The sequence below is a fragment of the Drosophila biarmipes genome, chromosome 2R (genome assembly GCF_025231255.1).
Source record: "Drosophila biarmipes strain raj3 chromosome 2R, RU_DBia_V1.1, whole genome shotgun sequence".
Lineage (NCBI taxonomy): Eukaryota > Metazoa > Arthropoda > Insecta > Diptera > Drosophilidae > Drosophila > Drosophila biarmipes.
This window is the reverse complement of record NC_066615.1, coordinates 5,096,123-5,117,760: the sequence shown is the minus strand read 5'-3', so window position 1 is coordinate 5,117,760 and position 21,638 is coordinate 5,096,123. Positions and strand designations below refer to the sequence as shown.

At 46.9% G+C, this 21,638-nt stretch overlaps 1 protein-coding gene and 1 pseudogene across 1 annotated transcript; both read right to left on the bottom strand.

The window, feature by feature from the left end:
* Positions 1-163: 163 nt before the first annotated feature.
* On the bottom strand, positions 164-555 carry LOC108029348 (uncharacterized; annotated as a pseudogene).
* A 4,514-nt stretch (positions 556-5,069) lies between these two features.
* LOC108029659 (protein patched) lies at positions 5,070-21,050 on the bottom strand. Its single transcript, XM_017102086.3, has 6 exons — positions 20,184-21,050; positions 10,139-10,692; positions 7,723-9,652; positions 7,341-7,548; positions 7,005-7,276; positions 5,070-6,761 (listed from the first exon to the last, which is right to left on the bottom strand). The coding sequence occupies exons 1-6, from the start codon at positions 20,310-20,312 to the stop codon at positions 5,997-5,999; spliced, it is 3,858 nt and encodes a 1,285-aa protein (XP_016957575.2). The 5' UTR covers positions 20,313-21,050; the 3' UTR covers positions 5,070-5,996.
* Positions 21,051-21,638: the final 588 nt, after the last annotated feature.

Here is a 21,638-nt window from a genome sequence, read left to right as displayed (position 1 = left end):
TATATCTAAAGATGAGTGCTCTCTCGTGCGCAGCAGTGCTTTTCTTAAGGCTAGGACACAGTGGAAGTGGCTAAGTGCTAGTACTGTAGAAGGCCAGCATCGCGGGTTGGCTGGATGGACACTGGATTGGAGTGGGCTGGGGCCAAGTCCTTGGGGGAGAGGACTACAACCGCTGCAGGCGGTTGAGATCGTGACGCCCTCGGCCTGCCTGTCCTTGTTCTCCTGCCGGCGGATCTCCTGCTGCTTGTAGACGAACAAGGGCGGGAGGGAGATGGCCGTGCGAAGACGGTCCAGCTTCTGGGGATCCGTGTCCCTCCGCTGACGCCCGGAGTACGGCCGGAAGAGGTTCGACTTGGCCGAGTCGTGAGCGTAGGCCGTAGCCTCCTCCTCTGGACAGTGCTTTCTGTGCCGACTGGGGTTTTTCCTTACCGCAGCGAATGGGCTAAAAGGGCAGAAGTAGGTGACGGACGTGGCCAAGCAGTTGTGGGCTATGGACTTTTTTTGTGTTGCGCACTTGTGCAGCACATCCAGCACGGATGCGGCGCCATCGTCCATTGTCTGCCAGTGCCGTCCAAGTGACTAACTGGTGGGACAGTAGGAAACTGTCCCACCCAGCTAGCCACCTGTGGACACTGGGATGGACGACGTGGACGCGTGGTCTAGGTGCGGCAGGACTCCTTAGCCCTGCTGATGGCCGCGGCAGCACTGGCGGTGGTGGTGCATCGGCTCCTTCTGCTGCTGCTGCTCTTGGTGGTGGTGGTGCAGCAGCAGCAGCTGCTGGCGGCGGTGGAGCAGGCGCTGACGGCTGCTCCTCAGCCCTGGCTGCACCGCTGCGAGCAGCTCAGCGGTAAGTGCAGGGCAGCTGGAGATCCATCAGCAGCCTGCGCGGGCTGAGGCTGATCAGTGGGAGTATGGGGAAAGGAATGAGTTGGTTGGGAACAGGGGGCTTGGGAATGGGTTGGGTAAGGGAGTGGGAATGGGATAGATAAATTCACGGTAAACATTGGGGGGCTTAAAGTTAATATCTACAAAGAAATAAATAAAAAGGTTTCTCACCTACTCTGAGGTGGTGTGTTCTTGTACATTTTTTAAAGTTTTAATGAATTGTGTTATTCTGCTCATTCTTCCTGTCACCCGAAATCATGCCACCCCGCTCCCTCCTGTTAATTACACCAAAAAGTTTAACTTTTTCTTTTTTACTGTTAATGCTTATATATCTAATTAAAATTATAAAATTGAAATAAAAACTAAAATTAAATATACAAAAACGTAGGTACCTTCGCGGAATTTTATATGCCTATATGAGCGCCTCAGCAGGCCGTCTGCAACCCCCAGCCGAGCAAGGCGCCCGCACAAGTGTCTGTGGTCGTACAGTGTGGGAGTCCCCGTGACCTTATGAAACAAATGGACCCAAAGTACAATCTGCCGAGCCGCATATACTTCCGCGACACAATGCTCCCCAAGTTGTACGATCAAATAAAACTATATCTTGAAAGCGAACTCAAAGTGGTCAATTATGTGGCAATCACAACAGACGGATGGACTTCCCGGGCGAATGAAGCGTATGAACAGTAACGTGCCATTTCGTTACCACGAACTTTGGGCTAGTTACAGCAGTTTTGTCAACGGCAACACTTACAACACCCACAAATCACTCGGCGGCGAACGTAGCTGCAACACTTTCGCAAGTTTTATCTGAGTGGGGGCTGCAGCAAAAAGTTGTAAGTATCGTTACTGATAATGATGCGACGATGAAAAAGGCTTGCGATGATATGGCTCTAAAACACCTACCATGTTTTGCTCATACTATAAATTTGCTTGTGCAAGAAATCCTTGAAATGGATATTCTTCAGCCTCAAGTTTAAGGTGGCTCAAAATAGCACCACCAAATCCGGCCGAATCTTCTGCTTTTTTCCAAAACTTGCAAGCGAAATTGCATTCCAAAACAGGTACAGCTCGTTCTGAAGCCATTGTGAGCTCAGGCGTCATATGGAAACTGCGAACGAACCTGAAGTCTGCGAGCCATTGGAATGTAAGTTTCAAAATTGTGTTGCCATTATTTTTTTATTTATTATTTATACTTTCAGGAGTCTTCGAACAGTATGGCGGCCTTCAAAGAGGTAGTAAAAAAATGTATGTGTGTGCCTGCCACGTCCTGCGAGTCTGAAAGAGCCTTTAGCAAAGCTGGACAAATTATTTCCGACCGCAGGACCCGCCTTAACCCGGATATTGTTGATAAATTAATGTTTATCAACAAAAATCACCAATATCTGAATAACCAATGATCTCATTTGTTGTTATTAATTTAAGGCAAAAGAAATAAATATTTGTTTTTTAATTTTATTAAAACCGTATGTCTATTTATCTATTTCAAAAATATTTTTTTAAATTTTTAAAAACATCCATACATCTCCATACATCGATGTTTTTGCACCTCTGGTGGGGACCCCTTTTCCGAGGAGCCACTGGGAGGCCTCCTCATGGGCCGAGTTCCCATCACAGACGGCTGGCAGTAAAAACTCTTGCAGACTGTTCTGCTTTTAAAAGTAGAACACTTCTCGAACCCCGTCTTTAATTTCAAGTTTCATCTATGATATTTAATAAATAAAAAATAAATAGACTGCCCCAAGAAACAAAGTAAAGAAGCTTAAAGAACTAATAAAATGTTAAAATAATGATCAAGATACATATATACTTTATGCGTTGAAAATTTCTGACTGAAATCATTATACCCTCTGTAAGGGTATACAAATTATTTACTAAGTTGATTATATATACGAACTTCAGCTTGCCGAAGTTAGCATCCTTTCTTGTTTCAAATGGTATTCATCAAAAATTAGGAAAAACGGCTGCGCGTTGTTAATAATGGATTTAAACGCGCTGGTCACTAGAACAGACCCTTTTTTTATGTCCCCCGTCCGACCAGAGGCGTAAGCACAAGGCTTCTGTCGGTGACCAAGTTACGTTCCTAGTGACCCAGATCTCCCTGGCTATCCTGGAGAGGCCGATAAAGGAGGCAATGTAATATATTGTGTTTCTTTTTTAAACTAATTTAATTTATAATATTTCATCCTCACGCTTGCCAAAAAGCGGAACAAAGAATAGAATTTAATTCTTAAAACCTCGGTACTTTCACAGCTTTTCGGCCCAACTGAATTTTTAAAAATTGCGTGAAAATGTAGATCATAATTTTTCAGTAAAATTAATAAACTATAAGTGCATTTAAAAATAATTTGTTATATGCTAATATCGCAGCCTAAACAAATAATATCTCAAGACAGTTGTAGCACTTCTTCCAAAAAACTCTCGACATTCCAGAATAGTTTGAAATACAATAATTTATTACGTTCTTTTTGACAAAATAGTATTATTAACACAAAAAATGTGTATCGACGTTTTTCGGGAAAGAAATATTTATTGAATTCTATATTTATATATAACAAATAACATATATCGATACTTACGGCAGTAGATTCAAAATTTAAAAAATGTACGGTGGAAGTCTATTCACAAAACTAAGACTGCGGCGAATGCCGATACCGATACTGTATTCGGTACCAGGACGCGAGAAAAACCATATTCGATACTCGATGGACGGCATGGCTATCGATAAAGTAAACATAAATATGTTTAGGTTGTTGCTCGATATCGATATCGCCCCGAATTCGGTCCAATGAATTCGAAAATGAAAATCACATAAGGTTTTTTAAAAGCGCAACATGCTTTGAAACATTTTTCTAAAGTGTTCTTTTATTTGTAAGCAACACTTAAATTTCTTAACAAAATCATTTGGGCGACATCTAGCGCCAGTTTACGGAACTAGCTCTAGGGAGGGTGTACTCGCTAATTTCCAAAGACACTGATAAAAATATGCGTGTTTTACTTATTTACAAAGGTCGTCAACTATGGCGTATGTCTTGGCTAAGTAAATAGTATCGATGTGTGTCAGGGTGGCTCACTAATGTATAAAAATATTGAACTTACAATTAATCCTATAAGTAAGTATAAGTACTCAAAAATCCACTAAAGCACTATTCTTGAAATCTGTTATATTAATGAAATCTACCTGGAAGCCAAAGTAGTTTTTTTTCCGTTCTAAGGGCTTGGACTTCTCCACTTCTTATTGTGCGTTTAAAGGTAACATCTTAAATCACATCTTAAAAGCTAAAATATTTGCCTACTTCCTAGCGCTTCCTCAGTAACGATTGTTAGAGGTTTGTCGAGGCCTTCGGTTGTGGCGTTCCTTGATGTACCATAAGTTAGGGTTATAATCTAGTCGTTATGAATTATTTTAACTGTTATGCAGCTAACCATATTGATTATGATTCTCATTGAAATCATCAAAACAAGCTTAAGAGCATTTTTTAAATGAATAAAATATCAAGCAAAAACACCTCTTAACACCTTAACAATAAACAAAAGTTCTGATATCAACTATTGTGAAGAAAATGTATAGAATCTACTAAATCTTTTGTTGTTTTGAGCTGTTTGACGTTTTGGGACAATCTGACAAACAAACTACAATTTACATAATGAGAAGTCCCCCAAAATCTTGATTAAAATCAAATAAATTTTCTAATTTTTGCTTTTATACTTTCACCGCTCTTTCCCCAAAACAAATTCATTTTTTAAGTTTTGGTATGCAATCATTTTGACAATCGGTAGATTGACTTGACTTTGAGTTCTTCGTGTATATATTGTAACCGCCTTTGCACACCCTACGAATGCGCTTCGTCACTACGCGGACTGCCGTTCACAGTGATTTTAAAGTCTATCTCTCTTCCGAACTATCGCCTTTAATAAAAATCCTACTTAATGTACTTCGACAAGGGTAGAAATTTTTATATAGAGTTGAAAAGCGTTATATTTGAGTCCTCTGTGATAAAAATCGGGTTGTCAAAACACTTAGAAATATTATAATATTCAGACAATGTTAAGTACGATTTCCTAATCACCAAATCCGTGGAAAACTGAAGGATTTTGACAATTACATTTTTTACCTGTTGTTAAAAAAATAAACATTCGCCCAAACGTAAATGTTATTCCCAAAAGTTTAGAAAAAATTAGGATTTTCGCTTTTAAAAAACTGTATAATATATATTTTTATTTAAAAAAGACAGTCAGTCTTTGTGCAACAAATGTACATGGATAAATGCCGCGTTTACAATCGTTCCTCGCTTCGGTTTCCATTGTTATACTCTCGTTTTATTTTGGTTGTAAGTACCTTTTTTAGGGGATTTCTTTTGTGTTTGATTTAGTAAAGGTAAGGTTTGTTTTCGTTCCTTTCGTTTCCGTTAAGCGATACTATTTTGGTTCAAGTCCTTGTGTTTTATGTACATATTTAAACTAAATTACGAGCTACAAATTACTAGTTTGTGTGTTTGTGTGGGTGAATCTCGCTTTGAATCCTATATGTAAGTACAGAGGGTGTTTGAGTGTGGCGTGTGTTACAATAAATATCTCTAAGTTTAAGTATTCCTTAGGTGCTAGGCTACATACATACAAAGCTGCTAGGCAGAGGGGCGGCGGGCGTGGTGCGAGGGAGTCGGGCGTTCTTGAAGGGAGGGGCGGGGAAGGCAGCTCTACAAATACCGGGCTTCGGGAGATTAACTAACATGCATACACATATACATACACACAGGTCGGCTGGGCTTTTCACTTTTCTTGGATTGCTTCTGATCTAATAAAGATGGTTCTCGAGATTAAAATACATTTCTTAGCTTGGTGTTTATCTATAGTGTTACTCGAATATAATTCCTTCTTTCAAATAGGCTTTAGAGTCTTAAATATAAATGATTGAAATGCAAGTCAGGAACACTAGGGGAATGCGATCTTAAACTTCCAAAGTGATTTCTATTGTCAGTGGTTTGAACTCCCAGAAAGTGAAGTCCCCAGCTGACCCGCTGGACAAATGGATTTTACAGATACAAGTAGGGTTACGGCTTAGGCTAAATCCTACAGATACGGGCTTACGGCTACAGGAACTAGTGCTAGTGCTAACTCGAAAAGTTGTAGCTGCGCACCGCCCGGCCGGGCGTCACCAGCTCCACCTTGATGTTGGCCGTGGCCGTCACCTTGGTGGTATTGCTGTCCGAGTGCGTCGTCTCCACCGTCACCTCCGGCTGCACCACGATGCTCTGCAGCTCCGGTGGATACGCCGCGGGAAAGGGGGGCGGTGGCGTGGTGGGGGGCCCCTGGTGCTGCTGCTGGGCGGCGGCCTTGTGGTAGGCGGGCGGCGGGGCAGCGTAGGAGGCGGGGCGCGACTCCCGCGGCTGGTAGGTCCAGTCGTTGGGCATCTGGATGGACGAGTTGCTGGACTTCCAGGACTGCGGCTCCTCCGTGATCGTGGTCAGTGACGGATCGTTCACGTCCTTGTGGTGATGGTGATGCGACTTCTGGCAGCTGCCGCGCGAGGATCGCGAGCCCTGCACCACATACGATTTGCCCGATCTCTTGCTGCTGCGCACGGGCTGCGGCGAGGGCGTGGATATCCTGTCCGGGTGCTCCAGCGGCACCAGCTCCGCCTCCGGTCCCAGCATACTCAAGAGGATGGGGAAGACCACCAGGCTGTTGCAGGCGCCCACGCAGAGCACCACCAGCAAGAGCCAGCAGAAGTGCCGGATGACGAACTCGAAGGGCGAGGTCGAGAGCATGAACACAGCCACTCCCGAGGTCAGCATCCCGTGGACCAGTGGTCCCATGGACATCTGCATGGCCAGCTGTACGCGGCGCTGGCGGTTGCCCACGGAGGTCATGAAGCCCTGGAAATAGAAAGATGATGGATAAGTAAAATGTTGGAAGGTTAAATGTGAGATTGGGAGAGTCATTCTACTCACTAAAGGTATACAATTCAAGGTGTCTAAGAGTATGCAGTGAATATAGGATAATCGTCACCCTGAATGTATTCTTTGTATTTCCCAGTTCAAAATGTATTGTTGCATACTTTTAGACACATTCAAAAAACTAGGATTCTTATGAGTTCAAATTAGTTTAGGAATGCTCACCAGTGATATCAGCACATTGGAGCAGAGCATCATGCCCACGCTGAGGATGAGTATGACTGCTGGAATGGCCGACAGTTTGATGCCCAGCAGGGTCATGGCCCCAAAGATCTGGGCCAGCGAGGCCAGGACGCTGAGGATCACCAAGACTGCTGCCCAAACGGAGAGCAGGAGCAGGGAGACCAACACCAGGGCGGCCAGCAGAACGCAGGCCATGATCATGGCCAGGGAGGAGCGCAGGGTCATGTACTGCTCCCAGAAGATGAATGGAATGCCTGGGGATATAAAAATGAATCATTAGTTAGGGCAAACTTAAGTGGTTCATATTTATGGACTCACCCGATGGGTAGTTGGGGAGGCCGAAGCCCTCGAACTTGACGCTCAGGTCGCGAATGTGGCCTATCAGGGTCTTGATCTGCGAGGTGTCCGTCAGTCCGTGCAGGTAAAAGGGCATCTGAGCGTAGACCAGCGGCAGACTCTTGGGGATCTTGAGCTCGTACTCGTGGGGTTGGTGAAAATACTGGCGCGGTTCCGGATACAGTTTGCCCTGTAGCAATGAAATGTCCGGAACAATAGTTTGTTAATAATCGTGTAAGAGATTTAAATTGTAATTTTAAAATGCATTATCGTGTTTAAATTATAAGCATGAAGTGATAAAGTTAACATTTTAAAATTACTTAAAATGTAAGTATCTGTATTACAGCTCCTTAAGGGGACCCACCTGAGAGGCTCCGAAGGCGAAGACGTCGTTGGTGGCCCATGCCGACAGGTAGTTGTAGAAGGCCTTCTGGTTGATGATGCCATCGCTGCTGACCAGCCGGTTGGTCAGCACCAGATCCTTGTCCACCGGGTTGTCCACGTGGCCCGTCTGCACGATCAGCTTGTAGGCCAGGATGGCGTCGCTGCTGGCATTGGGGAACCAGCACTCCTTGGTCAGCCGTCCGTCGCGGATCTCCTCGTCGAAGATCTTCTGCAGGTTGCTCAGCCACTCGCTGAAGAGCAGCAGCCAGAAGTCGGGCAGGCCCCCGTTGTCGTTCTTGATCACGTGAGGCACCCGGACGAAGGAGTCGTGGTAGTCCCGCAGCAACTGCTGCTGGGTGGGGTACTCGAAGTTCCCCTGGGTGACCGCGAACATGCTGTAGAATCCGAAGAGCCGCGTCTGGGCATCCAGGAACTTGTGCTCGTTGCTGTCCTTGGGCACCAGGTCGATGATGTCCAGGCCGTCCTGCAGGCGCGTCGAGGCATACAGGCTGCAGATGAGGGCCGCCAGGAAGCCCATTACGGTCAGGAACTTCACCCAGCTGCGCATGAGGAAGGGGGTGTAGTGCTCGAAGGCAAAGTTGGCCAGCGAAAAGGACGCCAGGGAGGGGCCGCTGCTAGAACTAACCGTCCTCTGTTCCAGCAGAGGATTCTGGGCGGGCAGCGGCACCCTGTTGCTGTTGCAGCCCTTTGGGTGCCTGGCTCCTCGCCCGCTGTTGTTGTTGTTCAGGGGTAGCACCGGATGAGCCACCTTGGACTGCTCCTTCCACACCGGAAAGCAGCAGCAGAAGATGTCCGCCCTGCCGGCGGTGCGCCTGCGCAGATCCAGCGAAATCATGGCCGGAAACACCAGCAGAGCCGCGGCCAAATTGGAGCACATGACGATGGCGGCTTGCAGGCAGAACACCTTGAGGGCCGGTACCGGGATGAAGGCAGCCGCAAAGAAGGACCCCGCCGTGCTGCAGGCGCTGAAGAGGATGCTCGGGCCCACCTTCTTCAGGATCAGCTTGGTCTGCTCCCGCCGATTGCTCTCCGCGTAGGCGGCCGTCAGCATGAAGATGTGGTCCACACCCAGCCCCAGGGCCAGGAACGGAACCACCTGGGTGCTGGCGGCGTTGAAGACGATGCCCAGGAGGGCGGACAAACCCAGTCCGGCGGCGGTGCTGAAGCACATGAGCAGTACTCCCGCCACGCCCACACTGCTCTGCCCGCGGACGGGATCCCGCCAGCGAAGGAGGGTGCAGAAGGCGTAGAGAACGGTGACGGCCACTCCAATCACAATGGACAGGGCGCTGGGATGCGAGAACTTGGCCAGGATATCGTCCAGAGCCGCCGAGCTAAACACGTAGATATCGTAGTTGGTGGCGATCCTCGATTGCTTGCGGAGCAGCTGCTCCACCTCCCTGGAGAAGTTGCGCTGCCAGGCGTTCAGCACCTCGGCGGCCTTTTCCTGCGTCCAGCCGAGGTGGTGCACCTTGTAGTTATCCTGCCACTGGTCGAACATCTCCTTCTCGGTCATCAGCTGCACCACCGACTGCAGGGCCCGCGCCTTCCTCAGGTGCCCGCTGCGGTTCCTCTTCGCCCCGCCCACGATCAACTCCTCCGGCCAGTGCATGTGCTTGGCGGCGTAGCCGTAGCACCCGCCGGACAGGATGGCTCCCACGTCCGGCGGCTGGCTGCTGTTCTTGTTCGGCGCCGTGTCCGGGCAGTTGGGGTTCAGCGGGTTCAGGCAGGGCTTCTCCATGTAGCCACTGCCGATGGCCGCCCGCTTCATGTACTGCTCCACGGTCTCGAAGTCGAAGCTGATCTTCTCCTCGGACATCTTCTGCTTCATGTACTGCATCACCGAGGCGGGGTTCAGGGTGGTCCACAGCAGTCGCTGGTTGAGGCCTCTGCGAGGGGAAAAAGAGTAAAACAATTTTAGGATAAAATAATCGTTGTCTTGTTATAAAGATAGGATTTTAAGGATTTAATAAGTCAATAAAATACAAAACTTCCGACAATAAGCCGGAGATTAAAAGCTTATATTTGGCGTATATAAGCTTTTAATTTCTGAAGAGTAGATCTCAAGGAAAGGTTTACCAAGTAAATAAGATATAATTTAAAAGATAAGCCTTCAACAGAAATAAGATTTGTAAAGATTGGTAGATACAAAGCTACTCTAGGTGTAGATAATCTCTACTAGGGAGGATAAGATTAACCTTGGGTTAAAATTACCTTCAAGCGATTCGGAAAAAGAGATATGATTTACATAAACTAAGGCAGTCAAGATAGGATAAAGATAACCGAGAAAACGCGAGTTCAAACCACGAAGGTTAACGATGAAGTAGTTAAGGTAGTGTGCTAGTTGTTGGTAGTAGAAGTAGCTGGTCACTTACGGTATGACGACTGCCGACTCGGGTCCCAGGAGCTGGCTGCCCTCCCAGAAGCAGTCTAGCGGCGTGATGATCGAGCACGGGATGAGGTGGCGCAGGATCTGCTCGATGTAGTAGATGCCCTCGAAGGAGGGCGTGCTCGGCATGTTGCACATGTCGCGCAGGCCCCACTCGGTGTCGTACAGGTGCACCTTGACGGCGGTGGCCTTGACCAGGACCTCCAGGTGGGCGAGCAGCGCCTGCGGGTGCAGGACCGAGGCGTTCGGGTCGTGGGTCGTCTGGATGAGCAGCTGGTGCGTGGCCGCCTCGTCCTCGCCGATCGTCTTCTGCGTGTAGGCCATCTCCGCCTCCAGCCGGCCGCCCTCCTGGATCCACAGCTGGTGCACCTTGGAGTGGATCTGGGCGCTCTTCAGGCCGACGCAGAAGGTGCTCAGCACCAGGATCGCCACGAACAGCACCTTGCCCGCGTGCTTCTGCACGGAGCTGCCGAGTGTTTCGAGGTGGGACTGGAATACTGATCGCAGATAGATCGCCGTTCGGCTGCCGCGCGCCTTGCCCTGCAAATGCAACGGAATAGCGAATTGACATTTAGAACTCGGGTTTTTTTTGGATTTCCCCACTCCTCCGCTGCCATAAATAAAGCATTAAAATTATAACGAAACAGCGTGGGGCCATATAATTTATATGTGCGGCTCCCAACGAAGCCAGACCGCCAACCCATCCGCACATGGGCGTGGTGAAAAGGGGCAGCTATTGTGATTTTGCCATTTCAAACATATAACAGCTCATTTGAATCTGTACGAAAATGCTTTAACAAGTTGCTCCCTTTGGAATTGGCTCCCCCTTTGCTACGTCCATGCTTCGGGACCCCACCCAAAGGCCCGATCCCAGAGCCAGAACATGGAACCACAAAAACAACACAAGACACCGCTGTCGTCATTGGCGGGCCGAAAAAAGGCGAACCTATAATCGCCTGCTTGGGCAATTGGATCGATCGCTGCCCCGGCTTTGGGCCTGGCTCGAACTGGGCTCCCTCCACTCCGCTCCGCTCCCTCCGGACCAACCACCTCCAGTTTCGTGCCTTTTCTCCACTCCCCAGCTGCTGCAGCGCTGCACGGAAATTGAGCCCCTTTCCCAAAACAAAAAGAACCATGAAAAAAATAATAATGAGGCTCGCGCTAACGCTAACGTCTCAATCGAAGGCTTAGTCCAGCAGTCAGAGAAACAGTGGAAACAGGCTTAAGAGCTTAAACTGAATTTATAATGTTTAGCTAAACTACATTATAATATAGACAAATACTCATATAATGTTCGACAGGGCATGTTAGCATGGAAGTACCCTTGTGAAGCATCACTGGGTTTCTTTCTGAATATGAAGAACTCAGGCAGTGGTAAAGCCCCTCGGTCCCACTGTGCAGCGAGTGAGGCGCACCCAGCTAAGCCGGGAACCCAGGCATCCAAACAACGCATTCCACACAGACCCAAGCTCGAATCTTCTCGAAGCCGCGCTCTGCGCTCTGGCGTCTCTGCGCTGCGCCCGCCTGTTATCGCTTTTCCCAGATTTTTCCCGGGCCCAGTCAGGTTGTGGCCCTGGCCAACGCCGGCGAAAGAGTGGAGCAAAAGCTGGGCCCCCGAAATGGCTTTATTGTTTGGTCTCTCGAGCGCTTTGCGACTACCGTTAAGATAGAGCGGGAGTCACTCGTAAATAATGCACCGCCTAATGTCTTTGTTTGCCTAGGACCGGGCACAAGCGTACACAGTATGCGTGGGACGGGATCTCTTCCGATGCCTGCACTTCCTGCTGCTTGCCATGCAGCCCAGTTGGCTCCGTTTCCGCAATGGAAGGGCGGGAAAACGAAACATCAAACGCGGAGCGCCCAACTTTGTCGCCATTAATTAAGTCGTTGGCGGCACATCCACTTTGAGACTGCCCGCGGCGACCTGTTCGTGGAATTCCTCCACCACTGTGCCCCCTCCCCGTGCCCGGCCAAGGTGCGCAAACAAAAGATGCACAAAATTCTAGGAATCCTTGCCACAAACATTGTTGCCCCTGCCTCGGCCCGTGCCTTTGCACTGGCCCCTGGGGCGGCAGGGCCTAAAAATAAGCTTGATCTAGATTTGGCCGGCATTCCAGTGGCTTGCCAACTGTTCGGCTCAAAAGTGAGCCATCAGCGCCTGTCAGCGGCAGCCGTCCCTCTCGGAGCCTCCCAAACCTCGGCTGCCCGATCCGTGTGACACACCATCAATCCTGGCTGTTTTTGCCTAGCGCGCCTCTTTCCCTGCATTTTCTCCTCTTGTTTTTTTTTCCGTGTCCGCCCACCCCGCAGCCCTGCTCGCTGTGAGGAAGTGTCACGCATTGATTTATGATCCTGCCCGGGGTTTCCGTGCTGCATTTTAAGATGAAAATGTTACTTCGCTTTTGTGCTGCTGTTGCGACAGCTTCATTAGAAATGCGCACACACAGCATACTGGAGGACTCCAGCCTGCTAATCCGCTGCCCAGAAACGGATAGATGAAGACAAGCTCCGAAGACCCGTCCCTTGACGAATGGTGGCCTAAAAAGAGGACAGCAGTTGGGAACAGCAGGTGCAGGTAGAGCGGAGATTTCGGTAAAATGTATCAGGAGTACACCGAGAAAAATACCAATTTAAAATGATCAGGTCAACGAGAACATGATATATTTGGCATTTTTTTGGTTTTTCGATTTTTAAAGTTAGAAATGCATAAGCAGGCACTTTCAGTAGGACCCTCAAAGCAATAATGACGAATTACATAGAAAAATCTTACAAATATGACACATTTGCATGATTTATTTTTCATTCGCATGTTTAAACAAATGCCCACATTTCTTTCTGAATGCGTTCTCCAGCGCCAGAGCTTTCTTCAAAGTAAAACAACAAATATTTTGTTTAGATCTATCTGGTTCTTCTGTAAACAGTCTCGGAGCCTCCGCATCACGCATCAATCAATCAAAAGATCCGACACATCGACCGGCGGGCAACACCAAAAACCGAATTTCCTGGGGCCCCCCACAGCGCTTGACTACTTAATTACTCGGCCCGCTTCGGAAAGCACTCTAAATATGAAAGAATCTTTTCCGTGCCATTTGGAAATCTGAAAACCACTTGAGGCCCGGCTCGTATATGGTGCGGTGGGCCATAAAGTATGAGCGCACCCAGTTGTGCCGCAATAAAAATCGAATGCAAAACCACAAAAAACATTTTTAGCATAAATGAAATTCAATATGGCAGACCACCCAGACACATCGCATATGAATAGGGCATCTGTGGAATTGTGTATATGGACAGGCGATTCCGTTGCCAGCCAAATTTATGGAGCGCGTGAATCACTTGCGGGGAATCTTTTGAGATCTTTCGATGCCAGCTCAAGGGATTACTGCTCTATATATGGGATTGGAATTGGGATCTCCGATCCGCTGGGCCTGTGCGAGTGCCGCAGCTTTCCCATGTTTCTCACGTAAGCGTGTGCCATAAAACTTGTAGCTACCATTAAAGTTATACGCCACTTGATAACGTTTTTGAATACGAAATCTCGCGGATTGCCACATCCGATCTCGCGGGTATCTTGTTTTTTACTTTTCCCATCTCGCCCGCCCGGCCTTTAAATGGAGCTCTGATTTTATTTTCACATGCCATCACACAGCTGCGGAGGCTGTCAAACAAAATAGCCAAGGAAATGGATATACCGCGTCAGCGCTGGGACTTCATGTTTATTTTTAGCAGGACACGGAGTTCATTATTGTACCGCCCCGAACAAAATTACCCGACCATTTGCCGCCTCGGAGGACCACACACGGCCGCCGCATTGGCATGGCCGAGATGGCTGGCTGCAAAAAGGTAAATTGTTTCCGAGGCAATTAAAAATGAGGCCCAAACGAATGTGAAACCGTTGAACGCCAATCGTTGTCGCCAATTTATGGCGCCCCGAAACGTGACTAGCAAACCCTGCCGCATTTATTACCATTTTATGCTCTTCACTTTTGCACCGAGCCCGAAAAAGATACATTTGCATACCCGTAAAAAAATCGTTAAAAAAGGTTTGAAGGTCACAGTGCGGCTCAGGTGAGCGGCCTGCAGACGGTTTACAGTTAACTCCAGAAGCGCCAGGTGCAAAGAGCCGAGGACCACCGACATAGCTCCCTATCATGTACCCTCTCTCCTCCGGCAGTCTGTCAGGACGTCAGGAAAGTTTTGTAATCACTGCGATTTCAACTGAAGCAAAGCAAAGTTCACCTGCGCTGCGATCCGCAGAGGCCGAACAATTTTAATTTCTTTATTACTTCGCCCGAAAATCGAAAACGCAGCCTACCTGGCCGCCGGCCCTCACAGGTACACACGCACTCCATTCCACTCCCGATCGTTTTCGTCTGGTATCGTATCGGGTCGCTCCGAGCTCGAGTTCGAGCTCGAGCTCGCGTCCGCTCAGCGGAGTCTTGTCCGTCTGTCCGTTAACTGCTTTTTCAGTGAATTCCGTGATTATTGCTCGAATGTTTCTTTCCGGTATTCGCTCTCTGTCACTGTGTCCCCGCAGAATACCTTTTTGTTTCTGGTCCGGCTCTAGGTCTTGATCGCAAGTAAGCCCCTCTCTGGGGTTTCGGGGTTTCGGGCCTGGGCCTGGGCCTGGGTACGGGTGTATGTAGGTATAGGTTCGGCCGCGTGCTGTGTGGTCGAGTTAATGTCTTCATAATTCTCCTGATTTTCTTCTCTCTCTCTGTCGGCCGTTGTTATGTCTTGCTTCGCCGAGACCTCAGACTGATGAAGACAATAACAGTTTTATGTGCGGCTCGTCTCTCGGCCAAAGTCGTTGCCGTCCCGTCCCTAATGAAGCCCAAGCCGTGGCCGTCTGTACAACAGCGTTTCGTGTTTTTTCTCGGTTTATTTTCATTTTTTCCCTCACTTTTTGTGGGTTTTTGTTTTCCTTACTTGCGAGTTCCAGTTCCCCGCGCCAGCGGCAGATGGCAGATCGAGTCAAGTCGGCCACGTTGGTGCGTCGAGTGTGTGCGGCCCGGCAGATGAAGCTGTCAATTGTGGGATCACCGAGTGGGAGTTATGTGGGCCATTGGGCTCGTTCGGGGGAATGAGTTCAAGCCCCGCATAGTGGGTCAGAGGATTATGTAAAGCGAGACTGCAGCGCTGTTTAGGAGTGGGGTGGAGCGAGCGACCCCTGGAATCCGATTAAATGGTCGCAGAATGTATAGGAACAGGGTCGAAAGCAGACCTATGATGTCATATATATCTCTCAGAAATAATTGGCTTAAAAGTTATTTGGCTTTTACAAGAAGGCATAGCGGACTGTTGTTTTCTAATATGATCCTGAGTGTTTTCCCCAGGCGCACTCGAAATATCCTTGTACAGGAGATGCCATTTCCCAGAAGTGGACAATTTCTAGGCGTACACACCTTATCTTGTTTTGCTTTCAACATGCCCAGCATGTCAAATTACAGCTAACTTGTTAAGCACTTCCTCTCCTTCTCCGCCGAGGTCCCATTCCCTCTCGAAACCCTAAGCCGGAAACGCCTGTAGGCGTGAGATATCTTCATCGACATTGTTCGGCGGCCTTCTGGGAAGCGAAAACCCATCGATGGATCTATGCTACCCTCTGAACGGGAATGGCAATTTATGCAGGTATCTCTCCGCTCCTATCTGTGTCACTCCTCGGGGGAGTTTGCTCAAGGATTGCCCTCCACTCTCCACTTGAGATCCAGACTCACCCCCGCCCTTCCTTGCGGTCCAATGCCTTTGATCTTCCTTCCCGTCCTCATTTTTATTTTTCGGTACGCCGTGCTCGTAAATATCTCAAAGTATTAATTGTATATCCCAGAAGTGTATTTCGCGTGGGGCCACGGACCTCTGATCTCCCCCCGCCACTTGAAAATATCGAATAACCAATATTGATCGCGAGTGTGACAATGATTTATTTGCCTTACGCCTACCGCGGTCGAGATCTTATCAAGCAGATAACGATCTGAAAATTATAATATTTGACTTACGGTCTGAAAGTCAATAGGCAGTGTTATCTGGCATAGGTTGGGGTCTTGATTAAATATTTAGTCTCCGAACTGTGTTGATTTGTAAAGGAAAGAAGAGCGCTGGTGTCCCAAAAAACATGATATTTGGAGACGATTGCTTCATAACCTACAAGGTAAGGAATGCCTATCCTACAATAAAAATATACTGTTTACTTAAATAATAGAGCAGGTATTTTCCCATTTCTATAACGATCTTTAGTAAGGTAACTTTTGTAATTTTCCATTGAGACCGAACAATTTAAAATGTTGTTAAAAATACAATCAATGATTTTCTTCAATTAATTTATTATTTATTGATTATTTAATTAATTTATTGTTTATCCAATAGGGCAATAATACCTTAGTTCAATTTTCTTGTTTACTCCATTAATTAAGATCCTCCCGCTTCTGGTCAATTTCAAAGTTTGTGCCAACGTGCTACTGGTTTTTGTTTTTGAAGATGTTTTCCTCTGAGTTTTTGCTATCTCAATTTAATAAATGTTTGCCCCTTGTCTGTGTGGATGCCAGCAATATTTGTGTTTGTGTTTGCTTTTCGTGAGCAGTTGTGAAAAAAGCGAGACGGACATGGGATCGCCGGACATCTCTCGGCATGACTAAACAAATTTATTGCCCACTGCCAGCGAAGACTTCTTCAAAATGCCGCCAATGTTGCTCAACTTCCTGTGCAAAGTGTGTGCGTTCAGTATGTTTGCCTTACAATTGGCACAGCAAACGGGGAAAAGATAGTGGGGGATGGGCAGGGCGAAGGGGAGGGGAGGGACAAGCGATTTCATTCATGAATTCATATGTATCTTATAGATACAACGAGCGTCGGGCGAGTACATGGCCTGCATCGATAGTGCGGCATTGCCATAAATGAGATTTCAGCTTGTGTGATTTTCAGTCGCCGGACTTAGGGTAAATAATAAATAAATATCGATGGACAGGCCTAGCGGGCAGCTCGATGCAACTGAGAGATACTCTAAGTCAAAACTATAAGATACAAACATTGGATGATTTGTGGTGCACACATGCAAACACATTTCTGCTGGTAAAAATAGAAGAAAGTGTTTTCTTTGTAAATGCATTTGATTTATGGACAAATTCCGTAAACAAAGTCGACAGATACCCGAAGATACGTTATTACAGGCTATCGGGCACTAATGCGTTTCCATATGTTTAAGTCAGAAAATGGATATTTAAAATAAATATATAAAAGACTTTAGTAAAATATTTTTAAATTTAATCCGAAACGTACAGAATTTAAGTTATCTTATTAGACCGTCCAGCCGTCAGTTAAAAACGTTAGAAAATGCTCAGCTTTGCCGAATATTCATCGTACCCCCTAGAAGATCATCTCCGCTGAGTAAGTATTTCTCAGCTTCATTTTGCATTCATATCACGAATAAAAACGTCATCCTTTCGAAGACAACGCAGACCTCCCAGCAACAGAAAAAATGAAATTTTTCCAGAGAAGTAAATAAACAAAGGTAATAATAATAATCGCATTGGGTAATTTGCATAGTCGCCAAAAAAGCGAAGTTAACTCACTGCGCTCCCTCGCCAGCTTCGTTAGATGATTTTAATGTCTTAATATATTTCGTTAAATTGAGTCATTAAAATAAATCGCCATCGACGATGATGATGACGACGACGACGACCACAAAAGACGCTGACGATGTCGGCGCCATCACGATCGATCGTTTGCCACAACTTTCCAGAGGAGTTCAGGATGGGGCACAGTCGAAAGCACGTTACAACCGAGCCCCGAGAGACTTTACGAGAAATAATTGAGATGCACACACACACGGGAGGGCAAAAACAAGGGGAAAACCGACTCGGAGGGGAAAAGCGGGAACAAAAGGGGGAACAACAACAGAGCAAGACACGCCACGCGGTCGCCAAGGAACTGCATCTGAAGCTGCAACAATGATGAAGACATCAAGCTGTAAAAAGCACCAGAGAACCGACGAGAAAACTTGAGGTCCACACAGAAAAATAGAGTCTTTTGAAGGCGTGCTGTGCCCGGTAATCGTTTAGGGGCAGGTTTCTAATACCTTCTTTGGCAAAGATACTTGGAATACTTGGAAGCTGCTAACGATTAATGTTAAAGTTTCCGCGATTTTCCAAAATACGCTCCCATGTGTCTTTATATTTGAAAACAAATGTAGCACTTCAGTTTTAAAATTAGTCTTAACTATTTATTTGCCTTTCAGTGCAGTGGCACACAGTTTGGCAGTCACTGCCCAGGCGCAGGCAGCAAAAACAAAACGCGTGCGTCAGTGAAATTTTTCCCTTGCCTCGATTTTGTTCCGCTTTTTGGGCCACCCGCATTCGATGGCCCGAACCAAACCCGAAAAACGATATCTGCCTGCTTCATTTGCATCGGTGGCAATAACAACAGCAAACAAAAATCTATCGGCGACGACAAGGGGTAAAATGATTGCTTACTGTTTTTTTTGAGTTAGAAACCTGAAGGAGATACGACATTCGGATGCTCTGCAGGCAAGCATAGGTTTAGTAAACCTATTAGTGGAATTTATAAGAATTATACAGGCCTTGCATGCCACTGTTGTTGCTGTTAAATGAAGGCGAGGCCAAATAAATACTTTAAAGAGAATAGTATCTTTTTAAATATTAAATTTAAATTCAAAGTTTATGGTAAACAGCCGTACCGTGTCTCAAAACCTTTTTATATTATTATTTATTTAAATATACCTTCAAGTGGTCATAAAAACTACTTGAACAAATTGTTTTAGGCTTATGTAGATTGCGCATTACGTCACGCAAGCTTCTAATCAATCTGCGAAGAAAAGGCCGCCCTACAGCCGTATCACAGAGCATCTGAGAAATGTTGGGGCTTTCGCAAGAGGGGTCTTGGGGATGGCGGAGGAGGCGGTGGCAGGCCAGCCCGGCAGCACGTACGAAATGACTCTCGCGGAGACCTCGGCGCCCACCCATGTCGGACGGACCCGCACACAGATACGAACCAACACCAACAGCACTCAGGCAAGTTGTGGCTGGCGTTGTTTATTGTTTTCTGCTGCGGCTGCCGAAGCTTTTGCCGTTCGCCTTTTCGGCTGCTTTCCACTACTGGATCTCCTGCTGCTGCCGCCTTGCTGCCCAGTCTTTTCCGCTGTTTTTGGCGCTTGCTGCAGTTGCAGTTGTTACTGTTTCTGCTTGCGGTCGGGCCAACTCCGCACAGTAGCGCCAAAGTAATGAAGTTGTCTGTGGATATGTCCGTCTGCCATCGAATCGGACCGGCGGGTCTCGATCGCGGTATCGAGTACGAGTACGAGTACCAAGTCCTGCTGTGTGTCTACCCATCTGGGCCCAGCGAAAATAGTTGGGGATTGAAGGCAGTGCACAGAGAAAAATGGCCAGCAACACGGTATCACATTTGAAAGTTTGCTGTGTGAAAGGTCAATCTACCATGGCAACATTTAGAGAAGGAGCTATAAAAGACGTATACTGTAAACAAATGCCCATATTTAGCGGGCACGCTCTTTCGGTTTAAGAGTAAAATAGCAAAATTAGCCACATAATGGACGTAGATTCTAGCTAATCACTGTAATTAATTGGCTGCCTGTGCCTGGCGAACCAACATCAGACAACTCTATTAACCAGAGAAGCGGGCAAAAGAAAACGAAACGAAATGAAATCGAAACGACTGCCAAAGAAGACGTCGACGACGAAAAATGCGAAAATTATTGCGAGAGATATTGGCAATAAAATTTATTGAAATCTGTCCCGGCGACTTAATGGCCGCATTAAACAAAAGCCGCTGCGCTTCGGTCTTACAGTCGAACCTAAGTGGAGGTATCGTAAAAAATCTGTAACTTTATTTGCAGGACGTCTTGCAAATCTTGAATACTCTTCAACTTCAGGGGACTAAAAGCATGAGAATTTTTTAAGGATCCTTAAAAGGGGGCTAGAAAAGTAAGGATGTTTTGGAACATAAATCCGCCATTACCCAGTTTGGGTTCGTTCATGGGGCTTCCACTGTAGTTGGGCACTCACCTTATCTATCTGATCGAGCGCCACTTGGGCGTCCACCCAGCTGGTGCGTATGTAAAGATCCGAGAATAATTTCTCATCGACCACATCACCGTGTGTGTCCGGAACGCGTGGGAGGCTGTCGCGGTCCATTATGGTTATGTTTATAGCCGGATTCCGGACGGACTCGAGTGGGGAGTGTGCTGGGAGTCGGGAATCGGTTCTTTCTGCAGTGCCTGCCGTTCGTCTGCGTCCGGGAAGTGAGACTTGGGAGGCAGTGTGCGGATTGTTCGTGGACTTTCGGTTCGATCAATTGTTATTGGGAGCTCGTACTTTGTTTGGCTGCATTTTGCACTGCAGTCTGCATTTTTACTTTACTTTTTTTGAAGAAGAGACGCTCTCTCCGCTCGCTCTCCCTGGCGCTCGCACGCTGTGTATCTGAGCTCTCTTTGTGTTGTTTGGTTTTGTTGTGATTGATGGCTTCGCTTTTGCTGGGTTTTTTTTCGACGATTTAAACGCGGTTTTTGGGATTTATCTTGGACACTATTTGTCGGGGGAATTTGACAGAATTTTCACACATCAATTACACATGGAAAAGCGACTGACGGACGCCTCATGTTTTCGGTTTTCTCTCGCCCTCCGCTCTTTTACCTTTACTTTACTTTACACTCTGCGACGCACACACACTTGAACACTGGATGGCTGGCTGTTGTTGCTGCCTGGCATTTAATCCACGAACTGCGCCTCGCATCCGTGAGATACAATATCTTGGCTTTTCCACGAGTTCTGTGCTATTTATCTAGTTGGTATACCACACACCGAGAGTGCCAGCAGTCGAAAATACAAAAATTCCAAGTCGCCGCGCTCCGCACTCACAACCGTTTCGTTCGAGGATCGCACGCAGTCTGAGAGATGTATCTGTATCTCGTGGATGCGGCACGCCAGCCAGTCCATGCCAGGCCAACAACTTCATTAGGCGAGCCGAGCGCACGCCACGCTCTCTCTCTCAATCCGTGCATGTGTGCGTGGGCGACCCATTCACAGACGGTGTTCTGCTCTCCCAAAGTCTTTTTCGCTCTTGAACAGTCTGCGGCCATTTTGGTTTGAGTACGCTCCCTGCGAGGGCTGATCAAATGGTATGTCCACGCCGAAAATACCGAGGGTTGTTCAAAGAGTTTAAAAAATCCCAGTTTTAATTTGAAGAGCATAGACAAATTTCGTTAAGAACTGTTTAACGAATGTATTCATTTGATTTTATTTGTGCACTGAATTTGTTAACACTATGTATATGCAAAATTATTTACATCCACTGTTCGTGCAAATAATAAGTCGCATAATAAATCTAAAATTTGTTAAGATAAAGTTAGAGCAACTTGAAGTTATAAATAAAAGTTATAATTACATTTTATTTGTAAATTTTAATTAATCTTAGGAACTACTCTTAAACTTCCTCTTAACATTAGGATATACTCACAACTT